General features: G+C 36.4%; 2 protein-coding genes across 2 annotated transcripts in view; one reads left to right on the forward strand and one right to left on the reverse strand.

The window, feature by feature from the left end:
• Eif3m (eukaryotic translation initiation factor 3 subunit M) overlaps window positions 1-2,238 on the forward strand; it is an 18,874-nt gene extending 16,636 nt beyond the window's left edge. Inside the window, exons 9-11 of the mRNA XM_008851474.3 lie at window positions 232-375; window positions 1,546-1,606; window positions 2,046-2,238. Of these exons, the coding sequence (XP_008849696.1) occupies window positions 232-375; window positions 1,546-1,606; window positions 2,046-2,166 (326 nt within the window). The 3' untranslated portion in view covers window positions 2,167-2,238. The remainder of the gene's footprint in view (window positions 1-231; window positions 376-1,545; window positions 1,607-2,045) is intronic.
• A 124-nt stretch (window positions 2,239-2,362) lies between these two features.
• Window positions 2,363-16,722, reverse strand: part of Ccdc73 (coiled-coil domain containing 73) — a 180,938-nt gene continuing 166,578 nt past the window's right edge. The window contains exons 14-17 of the mRNA XM_008851776.3: window positions 12,971-13,151; window positions 10,094-11,578; window positions 7,193-7,326; window positions 2,363-2,681 (exon numbers count right to left, since the gene is read on the reverse strand). Coding sequence (XP_008849998.1) covers window positions 2,466-2,681; window positions 7,193-7,326; window positions 10,094-11,578; window positions 12,971-13,151 — 2,016 coding nt within the window. The 3' untranslated portion in view covers window positions 2,363-2,465. The remainder of the gene's footprint in view (window positions 2,682-7,192; window positions 7,327-10,093; window positions 11,579-12,970; window positions 13,152-16,722) is intronic.

Consider the following 16,722-nt stretch of genomic DNA (forward strand, 5'->3'; position numbering starts at 1 on the left):
TACTGAAAATATTATTTGTAGCCCATGGTTTACCTTTGAACCTAATCACCTGTTTTTAATACTATAAAGCATTGTTTTTGGTACCCAAATGTCAGTGTATGGCTTGCATATAAAACTTGTCAGATTTACTCTACGTAAGCATTTAAACATAATGATGACCACACCCTAAGAACAGTAATTGTGGGAGCCATCATACAGATTCTCAGCAGGTTTCACTGTTGTATTATCCAGGCCTCTTACATGAACAAAATATGGCAAAAATGAGACTCCTTACGTTTATGGGAATGGCAGTGGAAAATAAAGAAATTTCTTTTGATACAATGCAGCAAGAGCTACAGATTGGAGCTGATGACGTTGAAGCATTTGTTATTGATGGTAAGGTGATGAGAACATTATTTCTTTGTAGAGAACTCTGTGAAATAAGGGTTTTTATCTTGAAATGAGACTTATGCTAACAGACTGGATTGATAGCAAATTGTTTATTTAGAGCAGACCATTTATTTGTAATAGGATGAATATATCAATTATGTGGCCTTGGGTTTTTGTTCAAGAGTCCTTCAGACTGTGTTGTGATTAAGAGCACAGATATTTATCTGGGCATGCTAGTGCATTCCTATAATCCCAGCACTTGGGAGGCTGAGGCAGGAGGATTCCTACAAGTTTGAGACCAGCCAGGGATAAATAGCAAGATTCAGATTCAAAAAGATCACATATTTTAGCACCAGACTTGAGTTTGAGATCAGGTCCTCTACAACAGGAATGTGGGAATTATCTGTGATCCTGAGGATTAAATGAATTAATGCAGATAAAGCACAGGGTGTGGCACATAGTAAATGATCTGTAATGTTAACTGTTGCCATCGTTTTATAATTAGCTCAAAAAAGAAGACTTTTAACTGTTAACCAGGAATATTATTTCCCAAGCCTTACAATTTTGAAAGTTGGGGAGATTGTACACAAGTTTAATAAAATGTGTAAAACTGTTGGCATAGTCTCTAATGATTGAAGTCTCCATTAGTTAACCCAAACAAGTAATGCTTGTCTTAACGGCCATACCATCCTGAACACACTGGATCTTGCTGATGGCAGAAGCTAAGCAGCGTCCGGCCTGGTTAGTACTTGGATGGGTGAAGTACCTTATTAGGAAATTAATCCTCCCTGTATGCAATTGTAGGACAGAATCAGAATTCTATGTTTAGAGATAGGTCTTATCTCACACTGTAGCCCAGCCTGGCCTGAAACTCACAACAGCCCTCCTACCTCAGCCTGCCAGGTCCTGGGATTACCGAAGTGAGCCACCACACCTGGCTTTTGAGAACCAGAATTCTTAGTAAAAACTGTATTGAATAGATTGCTTTAGCAGCTGTCAGACAGTGTATAACCACACTTCTGGTGGCATTGGATTTACTTTACCTATTAGATTCAAAGAGCTTATTTTTCAAGTGATGTTGTAAACACTGTAGAGTTTTACTGTGGTCAGTTGGTCACACCTTAGCTGTTATTCTTAGACATCTTCTATGTAACATCATGTAAAAATCTTTTTCAGCTGTAAGAACTAAAATGGTCTACTGCAAAATTGATCAGACCCAGAGAAAAGTAGTTGTCAGGTAAGACTTTTAATAACTTGCTGCATTTTGTAAAACAGTTTCGTTTGTTCAATTATTTCACTTAAATGTTTAAAGAACCAAGGTGGTGGTCTGTTCTTATCAGTTGACTGTAGTTAATAGTGGCTGTTTATCATAATTTTATTAAAGTTCAGACTGAATGTGATTAGCTTATTTAATGAAAGAGTCCTATTTTCCAGCACATTTCATTTAATGGCTAAGCACTGGTTAGAATACTAATGACTTGTGTCTGCTTTATGTAATTGTTGAGAAGAAAAGGTTTAGAATCAATATGGTAAAAAGATTTTTTTAAAACAAGCATCTAATGCTTAAATTCTCTTTTAAACTTTAAATTATGTCTCGTATATTTAATTTTGCTTTGAAAAGAGTGTATAATTGAAATTCAGCAATTAAAAAGTTAATATTTCCTTTTCATTTTTAGTCACAGCACACATCGGACATTTGGAAAACAGCAGTGGCAACAACTGTATGATACGCTTAATGCCTGGAAACAAAACCTGAACAAAGTGAAAAATAGCCTTTTGAGTCTGTCAGATACCTGAATTTTTATGCATATGATTTTGTTCTTTGGGGGGAAAAAGGTCTAAATCATAGTAAAACATTATAAACTAACATCTGACTAGTCTGGGCATTTATTTTGTAAAGTTTAAAGGAAAATCACAAATTCTAGAGAACAAAGTAATAGGTTACAAAAGGGCTATTCACTTTGTCTTATTTGTAATTCAGGGGAGAAAGGAAGAAACTAACAAGTGCTTTAAAGGAAATAATATACAGAGAGGAAGACTAAAGTTAAAGAGAATTGGATGCTAATAGCAAGCTTGGCAAATACAAGATGGAGAATTTAATCTGTTATTTTTTCCAACATCTCTTCTGCCTTTCGTTTTTTAGGTTGGTTGTCATTTTCCAAGCCTAGGAGCTTTTCATTTACTTGGTGTGCTATAAGGCTCTGCCGATCATTGTTACCAGGAGAAAAGGCAGATAGGTCAGGCATGTCTTTAACCTTCATTGTCTGGGAATGGCTCTGTTGCACAATTGAAATCCAAGGTTCTGCTTTTACCTAGGAAAGAACACATTTATCTTACCACCAAGTTTACTGTACAAATAACATTCAGGAAAATCCCAGAATGTCTTTATAATTACATATGTTAATAAAGCCACCTTGTGGCTGATTTATAATTAGTTTAATAATTTTGGCCACAACGATCTACAATGTGAATTGGTAGATTTAATGTAGTAGGTTTTGAAATGCTAATCTATTTCAGAGATAACAAATGTTTTCCAAAAGATCTTGTTTATGGTGAAATAAATTTAGAACTATGCACATAAACATTTGCCTTCTACACCCTTCCCAAACTCTAAACCTGCCTTTCCTATCATGCACCATTATTGAAGAAAAGGAAGGAGCAATGAGGTTTGTAGAAGCTGGCATGCTTCCAAGTCACTGTATTGACAGAATGCTGTGTTCAGAAAACTGACCTTTTCATTTTAAGTTTTTTTAATAACTACTAAAAATTTAGAAAATAGAGAAAAATATATAAAGAAACTAAAAATCATTACTAATCCATTAGCCAGAAAGACAGTATGTGTAGGTATTATTGACTGCTCATCTTTTTAAAGCATATTTGATCATTCTATGGGATTTTTATCTGTCATGCTTTTTTCTGTGAGCAATTTCCTAGGCCATTAACATTTTTCATAAACAATTGTCAGGGCTACAAAAACGGTCCCTTTTATGGATGTGTGATAAAACCACGTCCTTTTATTAATGTTGAAGTTGTTTCCAGTTTTTCCTATCAAATTTGATATTTCATTGTTGGGGGGGGGACTTTGGTCTTCAGATAGATAAGATTCCTAGATAAATCTTTTTTCTTTTTTTGGTCTTTTTTGAGACAGGGTCTCCCTATAGCCCTAGCTGTCCTAGAACTCCCTATGTAGACAAGGCTGGCTTCAAACTGGAAGAGATCTCCCTCCTAAGTGCTGGGATTAAAGGCTTGCACCACCACGCCTGGCCTAGATAAATTTTTTCAAAGGGAAAATTAATACAACTAACAGTTACTGTGTTTTAAATATAAGGAAAATCCATTCCTATTTTGGAAATACAAAACAGGGAAATACATTAAAATCGTCTAAGATTTCAACTTAATGTTAAACATTTTGATATAACTCTCATATCAGTATATATAATTTTATCACTCTCTGCTGTTCTTAAGGTTTTGCTTCCTGCCAGGCGTGGTGGTGCATGCCTTTAAATTTCAGCACTCGGGAGGCAGAGGCAGGAGGATCTCTGTGAGTTCAAGGCCAGCCTGATCTATAGTGAGTTCCAGACCAGCTGGGGCTATAGGGAGACCCTGTTTAAAAAAAAAAAAAAAAAAAAGACCAAAAAATAAAAAGTTTTTTAAGAGGACAGCTTCATCTTATTTCGTGTCCCATAATTTATTACAGTGTTAAGCACGGAAATTGTAAAAAAAAAAAAGGAAAGAAAGAGAGAGAGAAAGAGAAAGAGTCACTTAGGCTATACTATCTTTTGTTCATTGTTAGTTCTTGTGAAGATCTTTTGAGTATTCCAGACATTAAAATCTTCCACTCTGGTAAAAATGAAATGTTAGCTGCATTGACATTTTTCCTGCTAATATGAAATGATACATGTTTTAATGAGCTTGGGTATTTAGAGTCTAACCCAGTCCCCATTCCACAGTCATCCTTTAGTCCCCTCTGCACTCAGCAACCAACCAACCAAGCAAGTCCTACTCAGTTTTGGGGGACCTCAGTTTTCCCATCAGCTTCTTTTAGGTTTTGGACATTATTGTAAAGTAACTGTAAAGTTAGCTATTTGACATGGAATAAAAATGTACATAAATGTATACATTTCTGATGTCTGCTATGTGCAGTCAGCATACCTCATAGAGCTCAGGACCAAAAGCTAAGGTACCACACACAGAACTAAGGATGGGGAAGTAGAACAAATCTAGATCTAACTCTGAAATGAAGTTAAATGACTCATCTCGATGATGTAAAGTTCCTATTTTTGCCACCAAAATGCTCAGTGTATTAAATAACCAAGCATAAACCAACAATTTGCCAAAATCTTGATTCTTTTGCTTTTTATCTTGACAAAAAGGCAAAACATTATACATACTTGCTTTAGTTTCCTCTTAACAACCTACATGGTAGGAAGGGTGGGAGCAGACAGGCTGTAGCCACATAGATCTAGTATAGGTCAGCTAAAGTTTGACTTAATAAAACTTCCCGTTTAACAACACATTTCTGCAGCCCACTGCAGTGATTAGAGTGTCTGCAGCCACAGTTGTGTTCTTCCCCATCTTAGTCTTTAGAATTCTTATCACTTCCCACTTTTCTTTCCACTTTGTATTCCTATAGCATAGTACAAGACCTTTCATTTCATCCTGGGATCAGATGAGTAAAATAACTGCTTACTCTAGGCCCTCTCTCCACCTTCCCTTCTGGATGCAGTCAAGACTGCAGCAGGCTATGTTCTTCACCAGGAACAAAAACCATCCTATCTGCAGGTTGCTCTGAGCCCATAGGGAAAATTGACACCAAAGTGTAATAGACTTGATATGGGGAGTACATAAAAATATAGTAAAAACCAAAGTTTATTCCTTTTCTGACTGTTAGTCTTCATAACATTCACTGTTTATTTGAAAACTGTAAAGCACCAGATGCTGTTCTTCGGCTTTGTTGCCAAATTGCTTCCCAACTACTTAATTCTGTCATTGAAGCACAAAAGCAGATCTGCTCTTTAAATAGTTCATTTACTCTCAGAAAATCCACTTTTGGATTGTTCCTATGTTCCATGATAATTAGAAAATTAACACTTAGCAGGGACGTTGATGCTTGGGGCACTACTGGGCACAGTGAACACTTCAGGGATCTCTGTTTTGAAAAGTTGAGAAAAACAATTTGACTCAAAACCAAGAGAGCTAGTGTAGGTACACTGGATGGTTACATCTACATGACCCTGAAAAGTTATTTCACATTTGTGTCACTATTTCCACATCTATAAAACAATACAGAATGTGGGAATATTATGTGCATGAGTGTATTGCCTATATGTATGTAAGTGTACCTGTATCAAATGCAATGCCCAAGGAGGTCAGAAGAGGCCATCAGTTCCCCTGAAACTGGAGTTTTGGACAACTGTTAGCAGCCATGTGCTGGGATTAGAATTTAGGTCTTTTGTAAGAACAGTATCTTAACTGCTGAGCCATCTCTCCAGCTGCGGGAATTTTTTTTTTTAAAGTAATTATGAATTGGAGATATTTAGAAACATTAATTGCAGGAAGAACATTAGGTATTAGGTGCAAAATGGAGTTGGAAGGAAAATGTGTAATTCTCGTTCTACCCTTAAAATGCTTTAAGGAGTGCCAGGTATGTGGTGCATGCCTTTAATCCCAGCACTCAGGAAGCAAAGGCAGATGGATCTCTGAGATTGAGGCCAGCCTGGTTTACATAGCAAGCTCCTAGTCAGTTGGGGCTATAGGGGGAAAAATGCTTGAAGGAAGGACAGACTTAAATATTTGGCCTCATTGACAGTGTAGTGTCCTGTTTTGATGGAAGCTTTCTTTTTGCTTGACTGTATGACTTGTCCAGTTGACCAAGGCAGCAACTTGTTTCCTACCACCGAATTTGCTGAGCTCAGTTATGAAAATGTAAAAAGGGTAGGTTCTAATTTTTGCTTCAGTTCTCCCAGAGGAAGAATTACATTTTATTTGAGGTTTCTCCGATTTAAAAGGGAAATAAAATACATAGCTAAAGCTGTTAACTTGTTAAGGATGTGGGAGTACTCTAATTTTGTAGTAGTAGAGAGTTGTTCAGTGTACCTCTTAGGTTTTAGAAGCTGTGGTAACTTTGGAATGTGTCGCCATGCAGTAGTTTCCTCAGTGATCACTGCTTACTACTACACCTTTCCTCAAGTATACCACACTTGTCTTTTTTTTTTAAGACTTTGAACAATTCAGACTTTCTTGGCTAAAGTTTAAAACGCTATAAAACTTAGAAATTGAACTGAATAACCTGTCAGCTATAACCATAGCTGCTTTTCTTATGATAAATGGACTTCTAGAAGTTATGGGATCCCTACAAATACTGTTAACACTGCGTCCACACTTAACTCTCATTGTATTATGAATATTTTATCCTTCCATGTGTTCTAACTGTAACAATACTAGATTTCTCCCATCACAGTTTCCAAAAATAATACAAATTATGCATTTAAAAACAACTGGGCTTGATAGTTTAATAATTAAAACTTCTGAATGTTCAGATGCCAGGATTTCTAAGTTTAGGTAATTTAAAAAGTAGAGGCACATAGGATGATGGTTCATAGTCTTCCCAAGCAGGCTGGATTATATCTGTTTGATTTATACACTGTGACTTTTTCCTGCTGTTTTCTATCAGCCTTAATTGTGAAAAATAGTGCCATGTTGCCCTCTTGATATTCTTCTGGAGATCACTTAGGTCTTATAGTATCCAGATGCATAAAGTTCTACACATATCTGTAGAATTAGCTCACTGAGGTCTGCTCAGCAATATTTTTAATTGACTTACATGTTTTGTGGGAAAAGAAGAATCATGAAAAGTCTTTGCACTTGCATTCCTGTCTTCACTGTGCTGTCTCTTGGGATCTGGATGGATCCTCCAGTTATTCAAAGTGTCAGCAGCTCTCTTAGTGCTGATAGTATCTGATTGACAAACAGGAAACAGCAACAACTGAACTGTATTCTCTAGGCACTCATTATAGTAACTGAACTTTCCCGTCCTGTGTTGGATTGAAAATCAATGTCTACTTCAGTATAAACCTTGGTCTCCTTACTTTCCTTTTGTATTAGGCATTTCATTTCAGAAAGTAAGATTTTATTGAGCACTTTCCTAAAACATGGAAAGGAATAAGATAGTATAAATACTGTCTCTTAAAAAAAAATACTGTCTTATTTCTCAGTTACTACATTACCTACACATGTATTTATATAATGACCATTTTACACATTCAGATTAATGGGAAAGATTAAACAAGATAAACACCGGAATTTACAAACTTGAGAAAAATGGTAAAATGCCGTTTAGAAAGCATCATTATGCTTTAATAATCAAATGACTTAAATACAGAACAGTAATAGAGGTTAAAAGATATGTTTAATACTTTATGAGGACTGGAGAGATGGCTGAGCAGTTGAGAGCACTAGCTGCTCTTGCAGAAGACCCAAGTTTGATTCCAGCACACGTGGCAGCTAACAACAGCCTGTAACTCCAGTTTCAGGAATTAGATGGCCCTCTTCTGACCTCCACAAGCATTTCACAAGACGAGTGCATGTGCATGTATACATGTATGTAGGTAACACACTCATAAAACAAAAATAATAAAATATTTTTAAAAGAAGTCTATTAAGCCTGAGAACCATATAAAGATTCCTTGTCATCTTGTATTTCTTCATTGGGTCTAAATTCATTAAATTCAGAACGTTCTGTTAAAATCTAGTTAGCAAGGCATGGTGGCATACACCTGCAATTTGAGCACTCCAACTCCAGCACTAGAGAGTCAAGATGATCAGTTCAAGCCAGTGAGACTACAGGGGAAAAAAAAAAATCTTAATGCCTCTAGCCGAGTGGGCATGGCACACGCCTTTAATTCCGGCACTCAGGAGGCAGAGGCAGGTGGATCACTAAGAGATCCAGACCAGCCAGGGCTACATACTGAGAGCCTGTCTCAAAAAACATTTTTTTACAAAGATTGCCTTAATCTCACTATGTGGTCACTATTAGCACAGTAAATGTTTTTTCAACTGTTTACAGTTATGTACTGCCTATTCATATGTAGAGTTTTGTGTGTATTGTATGTGTATGCTTGTTTGCTTGTGTGTAGGTGCAAATAGGGAGAGGTGCATACATTTGTGTGCACAAGCATGTGGAGGCCAAAGGCAGACATCAGGTGTCAGGTTTCTTACTTGAACCCAGAATTATTCAGCTGATCTACCTGGCCAGCCCCCTCCAAGGATCCTGTCTCCATCTCCTGCCACTGGGATTACAAGTGGGGTGCTAAACCCACACAACATTTTGAGTGCACACGATATGCAAATGCTGCTCCTCTTGTGTGGCAAGTGCTTTTCCCTCACTGAACTCATCTCCCCGCCCTAACTGGTAGTATGATTTTAAAAATCAAAATTCGGGTCAGGCGTGGTGGCACATGCCTTTAATCCGAGCAACTGGGAGGCAGAGGCAGGCGGATCTTTGTGAGTTTGAGGCCAGCCTGGTCTACATAGTGAGTTCCAGGACAGCTGGGGCTACTAAGAGACCCTGTCTTAAAAAGACAACAACAACAACAACAAAAAAAAAAAAAAATCAAAATTTGGGAGGCAGAGACAGGACGATCTCTTTAGTTCAAGCCCAGCCTGGTCTACATAGTAAGGTCCAGGCCAGCTGGAGCTACAAGGAGACCCTGTCTCAAAAAAAGACAAATAATAAAAGTAAAAACAAAAGCAGGGAATATGAACCTCACCAACCAACTTCAACATCTGTCAAATATCAAGTCCTGTATTTCATCAAATTATCACTTTATTTCCTTAGAGTATTTTAAGGAAAAGTTACTCGGTTATTTCATGTGCTAGTTTTAAAAAATAAAAGCCCCTCTATTCTTGGGGCTGAAGAGATGGTTCAGTGGTTAAGAATACTGGCTGTTCTTGCAGAAGACTCAGGTTTGAATCCCAGCACCCATATGGCACCTAACAACTGTCCATAACTCCAGTTCTTGTAGAAGACCCGGGTTCGAATCCTAGCACCCACATGGCAGCTAACAACTGTCCATAACTCCAGTTTCAGGGGATCCGACAGCCTCTTGTCATCTGTGGGCATTGCACAACATGGGACCTACATGCAGGCAATACAGGCATACACATTAAAATATTTAAAAAATGAAAAAAGCCCCTCTATTCTCTAACACATGAATATAGCACAGATACATAATTATTAAAGTGTTTCAAGCAATGACTAATTATACGAAATAAATTCCTCTGTTCCACACATTAATAAAATGAAGAATAAGCTGAATTTGTGGTGCTATGGAAGGAAAGGAACAGGTACAAAAAGAAAAACTGAGGGAAAGATAGAAGACTAATTTACTCTTAAAAACAAAAAGAATTAAGTTAGGTCTTTAGGTAGTTGTTCCTAATTTAAATGATAACCTACACCCAACGCTTTTGCTATTTAACAATGAAAAGAAGGGGGGAAAAAAAACCTTAAAAAGACTAAAAAGATCCAAATGTGACTAATACTACCTAGATTTAGGTTTTTAAAAATCCACTTCCAGCTAAATAAAACTATTTTTACTTTTACATATCTATGTACGGAGTATATTAGGTATAGGCAAAAAATTTTTTTTCATCTTAAACTGGGAATTTTTTTTGTCAAGAATAGTAGAAAATTTTAAAAAATTCAAACATGACCTTGTTTTCTTACCTGGCTCAATATTTTTTCTGACATTGTCCATATCAACATTTTCACAAAAAGTTGAAGCAATTGCATTGTTTTCAGACTGACCTACTGGTCTCTCCTTGAACAGAGAAAAGCCAGAAGTTGAAGAGCTCACTGTTTGACTTTTATTTTGATTTACTTTTGACCAAGCACCAGGGCCTAAAAACTTGATGTATACTGGAGTTTCCTTGGATTTTTTATCTGAAGTGGAAAGATCAAAGGTTGACCTTCCACTTCTGTTGACTGAGTCTCTAGAGGGCTTCGTGTGAGATGAATGTGATTCTTCTAGCTGACCTTCACTGGACATTTTTTCTGAAACTATGTCATTTAATGGCTCTGTTTTCTCCGTATTATTTGACAATGTATGCTGTCTTTCCTTAACAGTCACAAAGGAAAAGAGGTCATTTGTTGTAGTTTCAGTTATCTCGTTCTCATTGGAAAGCTGTTTTTCTGTGGAAGTTGTCATGGGAACAGCAATTTTTAAATCTTCAGATTGTGAAACATTGTTTTCTTGGTTAACCTGAAGGTAGGAACTAGTCACATCGTTTTCCAAAGATCCCTCACAGTTCTTGAATTGACTGTTTTGAATATTGTCTATATTTTTCCTTACAGTTCTTTCTGCAGAACTTGAGTTTTGTTTCACCAACATTGGTGTAATATTAATATTGTTTTCTGAATTCTCAAATCCTTTCAAATTATCACCAAAGACAGCAGGTGAACTGGGTTGACTAATTACTGTGCCCCAGGAAATAGTTTTCTCAGGCTTCTCTGAAGTATTACAAGCTTGTTGACAGTCTGAAGTTTGTTTAAGAGGTAATATGCTGCACTCACTCTCTTCAGTTAACTGCTGCATTTCTTTTATTTTACAGTGTTTATCATCTAACATAACATTATTTGAATCCTGTAAACCATATTTCTTACATTGAACAGGATTCATTTTTACTTCTAGAAATGAATCTAAATCTGCTTTGGATTGATCATGATTTGTAACTTCCTCTGTAGCATTCTTTTGATTAACTGGAAGAAATTTGAATTGCTGTTTGAATGGTTTACTTTTGGAAGCATCTTCTTGATAGTTTCTTTTGTGGGCCATCTCATTTAAAATGCTGTTAAATGATGCTTTGTTACTTTGAGTCTCCAGAGGCACATCTACACTTGCTTGGGGAAAGTCAAATCCTTCAGTTCTTTCTTGGCATATTTTTTCAACTTCTACTGATTTATCTATTACTAAAAAGGGACTGTTTGGTGATTTAAATTCTGAGCATCTATTGTCTTTTTCTAAGCACACTTTATCTTTTACCTCTCCAGTAACTGATTTTTGACAGTCAGTTACATTCAAGGTTTGTTCTTGACCAGTTATATCTCTATCTAGGCAGAGGGTTTTGTTTGGGGAGACTGCACTTTGGCTTCTGTCCTGAGGTAGAGTAGTATTCATTGCATTCTTGATGCTTTTTTCAGAAGGCTGTAAATCTGTCATGAAGAGAACACAGTAAAATGTTATATTATCACTAAAGTCTACTTTTATTTTTTAATACATTATTTTTATTTTATGTGTTTGAGTGTATTGCCTGCATGTATTTAAGTGCACCTGTGTTGTGAATGCCCGCAGAGGTCAGAAGAGGTTGTTGGATCTCAAACGAGTTACAGATGGTTGTTAGCTGCCATATGGATGCTGGGAATCGAACCTGGGTCCTCTGCAAGAGGAGCCAGTGCTCTTAACCACTGAGCCAACTCTCCAGCTCCTAAAGCCTTTTATTTTTTCACAAAAAAAATGTATTTAACCTTAAATGTATTATTGGCCACTGATCACAGAAATGTGATGTCAATTTTATCAATTTTACTTAAATATGAGGTCCCTGTAATAAAGCAAGTATATGTGTGTATAATAAATAATTAATTCTACTCTATAACATTTTTATTTCACAATACCAAAAGCACTTTGGTTTTTAAAAGGGGCAAGTAGCATGAGGTATGACAAAGTGGTTTTTTATTTCTCTAATAGTGGTTTCTTTTTGTACACACAATAAAAATTTCATATATACACATAGCTAATAAAAATCAACTTTTTAACAGTATACACTCTAATCTCTATTACTACTTAGGTCGAGCATATTAAGAAGTTGCTAGCTATCTTGTTCATGTTTGATAATCATCACTCCTTTTATTCACTACCCTGTATATATTTTTGAATTCTGGAATACTTTTGGGCCAACTCACAGAATATCTATTTAACCAAGGCAGTTGTATTCATTTTGCTTTATCTGTAGATAACAAATCATTAATATAGCTAAAATAATCTAGAATACAAATTTCAGATACTGAAGGGCTGCTTTAGTCCAATCATTCTTTCTCCAACATCTCCACCAAGTGGCTGTTCAGCCTGTGTTTGAACACCTTAGTCAGTACTGTCTTTAAGCACCTCTTTCATGATGGAAGAATTGGTAAATTATCAATTCAGTGGTTACTGAGGGTCTTTTGAATCAAGAAAAATGCTATAGTGTGCATCAGAAATATACTGGTGACCCAGAGAACACTCTCAGCAAAGAACTGAGCATAAAAAACAATGCAAAAAAAAAAAAAACCCAAAACAAACAAACAAAAAACAAAGAATTAAGAATTGAAGAGACAGCATTATCACTTTCCCCAAATATTAATTTGTAAATATTGACTATTAAAGTATAACTGAAATGATGCTTGTTTGACATAAAATAAAAAAGGTATTTTTTTCCTACTTCACTAGAAGGTCCTTAAAGCAAAACCTTAATTGATATGCCCTAAACTCCATAGAAGGCCCATGATGGTGCTTTAACAGATCTTCAAAATGTGAGTTATAAAATGTTAGGTTAAAAAATGTGAGGTTACCATCTATAATTTCTTCTACAGGTAGCTCTTTCTTTTCCTCCTTTTCTCTGTATTCAATATCTGAAGAAAAACTCATATTTTTTTCCCATATTTCTTGCCCAGAATTACATTTCACTATGATGGTATTTTCTGATTTTTTAGCGGATAATTCACATTTTTCATTATTTAGTTCTGGAACATTCTAGTATAAAATGAAAAAAATAGTTAAACACTTATGCAAACTTTGCTGATAAAAGTGGAATCTGTATTTCAATTCAACCATTCAGCAGTTTCTATTTGAAATACAAATTATTTAAGTTCGTTGTATACAATCTATCACACAATACCACATATACATTATGTGCAATTAAAAAAAAAACCCTTTTTCTAAAAATACGTTAGACATGGAAGGCAATTTTGCAGGGAGGGAGAATACTGGGGCTAGGCAAATTGTTTGAATAGCATGTACCTATAAAACAGCAAATAAACTGTGGTGGCACATGCCTATAATTTCAATACTTGGGAGGCTGAAGCAAGAGGATTGCCAGGAGTTTGGAGCCAGTATGGACTACATTGTGAGTTCCAGGTCAGCTTAGGCTACAGTGAGAGACCCTGTTTCAAAAAAGCAAATGAACGCATCTTTTTTTTCCCCTAAATATTGAGCACATTTTTCCATGATGCACTGTACTAGGCTTTGGGATACAATAAGGGAACAAAATACCGTCCTTGCCCTCAAAACACTTGCAAGTTGGTTTGCAGATCAGAAAAGAAATAATAGACACCATTAATAAAAATGTAGGAAGTATACGGCACTGTGAATGTGCACAGGAGCTCTCTTGTCCCTGCTGAAGTGATAAGGACTCACAGCTGGGGATGAGGACAGCAGGAAGAGAGGTAGGAAAAAGGGGAGCTGGGGGGAGGTAAATGCAGTCCTGTTATAACCTAATCTCAGAAGTGACATTCATCACTTTTTGTTATACAATTAATTAAATCCAGCTTTCACTCAAGCCTGCTTCCTCATCAAGGGCCTGAAAATTCTGCCAAGATTATATATATGAAACCCTCACAGCACATTGTTCCTCAAGTATTATTAATTATATTATTATTATCACCACCTCAAGGGACAGCCTAGGAGGTAAAACAGAAAGAACAAATCAGTGAAATATAGTAGAGAAAGAGAAAAAAGTACTGAAGGAGACAAAAATCAAGTACTTAAAAAGGAACTGAAAATTGTCCATTGGATGTAAGGTCCATTGGACAGAAGGTCTAGGGGATGTAGGGCCCTCGATGTACAGTCCATGAGATGTAGGGTTCATTGGAGGGGTTGGAGTGACAAAGCAAAATTGCTTTACATTGAAGGATAAATAGGAAGGAAGAAAGTAGAACATGAGTTTAATTTTTCAAGAAACTTGGCCCTACACAGAAAAAAAAGATGGACTGAGAGCACTTACAGATATATGTAGGAGATATTTGAACATGTTTAATTGCAAATGAAAACATAAACTAACCCCCCCCAAAAAATCTAACTGATAAACATTAAAATGTTTAATAAAATACATATTAAAACCAGTAAAAGCCAGGGCATGCTGGTACACATTTGTAATCCCAGCACTCAGGAGGCTAAGGCAGGAGTACTTCCATGAGCTTGGGGCCAGCCTGGTCTATATAGTACCAGACCAGCCAGGGCTATTCCCTGTCCAAAAAAAAAGGTAAAACAATGTATTAAGAGAGCATTAGGGAACAGGAACAGATACTCTTCTTACACATAATGGCTGGAAACATGAGTTGAAACAATTTGGTAATACATGTTCAAAAATATAGGTAACCAATCTCTTAGCTCCAGTAATGCCATTCGTGGAAATTTATCCTACAGAAATAAGCACAAAAGCACATAAAAATCTTTATATGGAGGCTGGAGAGATGGCTCAGCAGTTAAGAGCACTGACTGACTGCTCTTGCAGAGGACCCAGGCTCAGTTCCCAGCACGGATGTGGCAGCTAACAGTTCATAACTCCAGTTCCAGGGGATCCATTGCCCTCTTCTGACCTCCACAGGCATTGCACAACACAGGTGCACTATATACATGCAGACAATACACTCATACACATAAAAATTTTTAAAAGGATGTCTAACAACAAGGGCATGGATAAGTTTATTGTGACACATCTTAGTCACACACTGGAAACTCATACAGATTTACTAATTTAAAAAGAACTGCTATTCAGAAGGTATTTTAAAAGGCATTTGCTTAAAAAGTTAAACATATTTGGGGCTGGAGAGATAGCTCCGCAGTTAAGACCACTGACTGTTCTCGCAGAAGACCCAGGTTCGAATCCCAGCACCACATGGCAGCTAACAACTGTCTAACTCCAGTTCCAGGGGATCTGACTGCACTTACATACATGTGGGAAATACATACACATAAAATTAAAATAATAAATAAAATATGTATTTTTTTTAAGTTAAACATACTATGTGACCTAGCAGTTCCATTCTTAGGTTTACCATACGACCACAGCAATTCTATTCTTAAATCTTACAACTGGGACTCAAATAGAGTCAATATTCATAGCAGCACTATTCACAAGAGCCAAAAGGTGGGACTATTCTTGTGACCATCAAAAATGAACAAAACTTGGTATGTTCATACAATAGAATACTATTTCACAATGAAAAGAAAGTTGTAAGAGGGACTACAAATGGATGAAGTTGAAAACCTGATCTACTTCAAATAAGCCAAATACAAAGGTACAAATATATGATTCCACTTCCATAAATATATAGAACATAAATATATAGAATATAAAAATGGAGCCAGGAGGTAGATTGCTGTTTACCAGAAAATAAAGTGAAGGGGACATCAAGGTTTACTGTTTAAAAGTTATAAACTTTCTGTATAAAGTGGTGAAAATGTATAATCCCACCCCGCCCCCAAAGAAAATGTTGGGGATGAAGAGGTGGTTCACTGTGTAACAGTGCTTGCTCTCCAAGCATGAGAACCTGAGTTCTAATTCCTAAAACCCACAATAAAAAGCTGGGCATGACTGCTTGCCTTGTAACCCCAGCACTGAGTGGTGGTGAAAGGTGAATCCACAAGAGCTTATTGGCCAGCCAGCCTAGCCTAAGCATCAAAACATCAAATATTTAGCAGTTACCATTTCTGGGAGGTAAGATTAGAGGTGATTTTCAGTTTCATCTTTTTTTTAAATTTACTAAACTTATGTGTATGTGTATATGTATTTGCCTTTTTGAGTTTATGTGAACCATGTACATTCAAGAGCCTACAGAAAACAGAAAAGGGCCTCAGATCCCCCTGGAACTAGAGGTACAGACAGTTGAAAGCTGCCCAGTGTAGGTACTGGAAACCAAGCCCCAGTCTTCTGCAAGAGCAATAAGTGCTCTTAATCACTGAATCATCTCTCCAGTCCCCAATTTCATATTTTAAAGTTTCTATATTGTCTACCCTTCTTAACCTTAAAAATGCATGACTTACTTGATTTTTTAAAAAACCTATCCTCAAATTGAAAGTGAATGAATGATGAAAAGATCCATGAATGCAAGTTTTGAAAATTTTTATTAGATATAGAATCTTGTTATGTAACCCAGGATAGCCTTGAATTCACAATCCAACCCTCCCACCGCTGCCTCCTGATACATTAATTTTCACAAGCAATCGTAAAGTATATGAATGATTTGCCATTCATCACTGGTAAACCATCTTTATGGATATTAAAATAAGTATTTCCTGCTTGGACTACTGCAATATTCTCCAA

The sequence above is a fragment of the Nannospalax galili genome, unplaced genomic scaffold (assembly GCF_000622305.1).
Source record: "Nannospalax galili isolate Female #2095 unplaced genomic scaffold, S.galili_v1.0 scaffold11, whole genome shotgun sequence".
NCBI classification, from domain to species: domain Eukaryota; kingdom Metazoa; phylum Chordata; class Mammalia; order Rodentia; family Spalacidae; genus Nannospalax; species Nannospalax galili.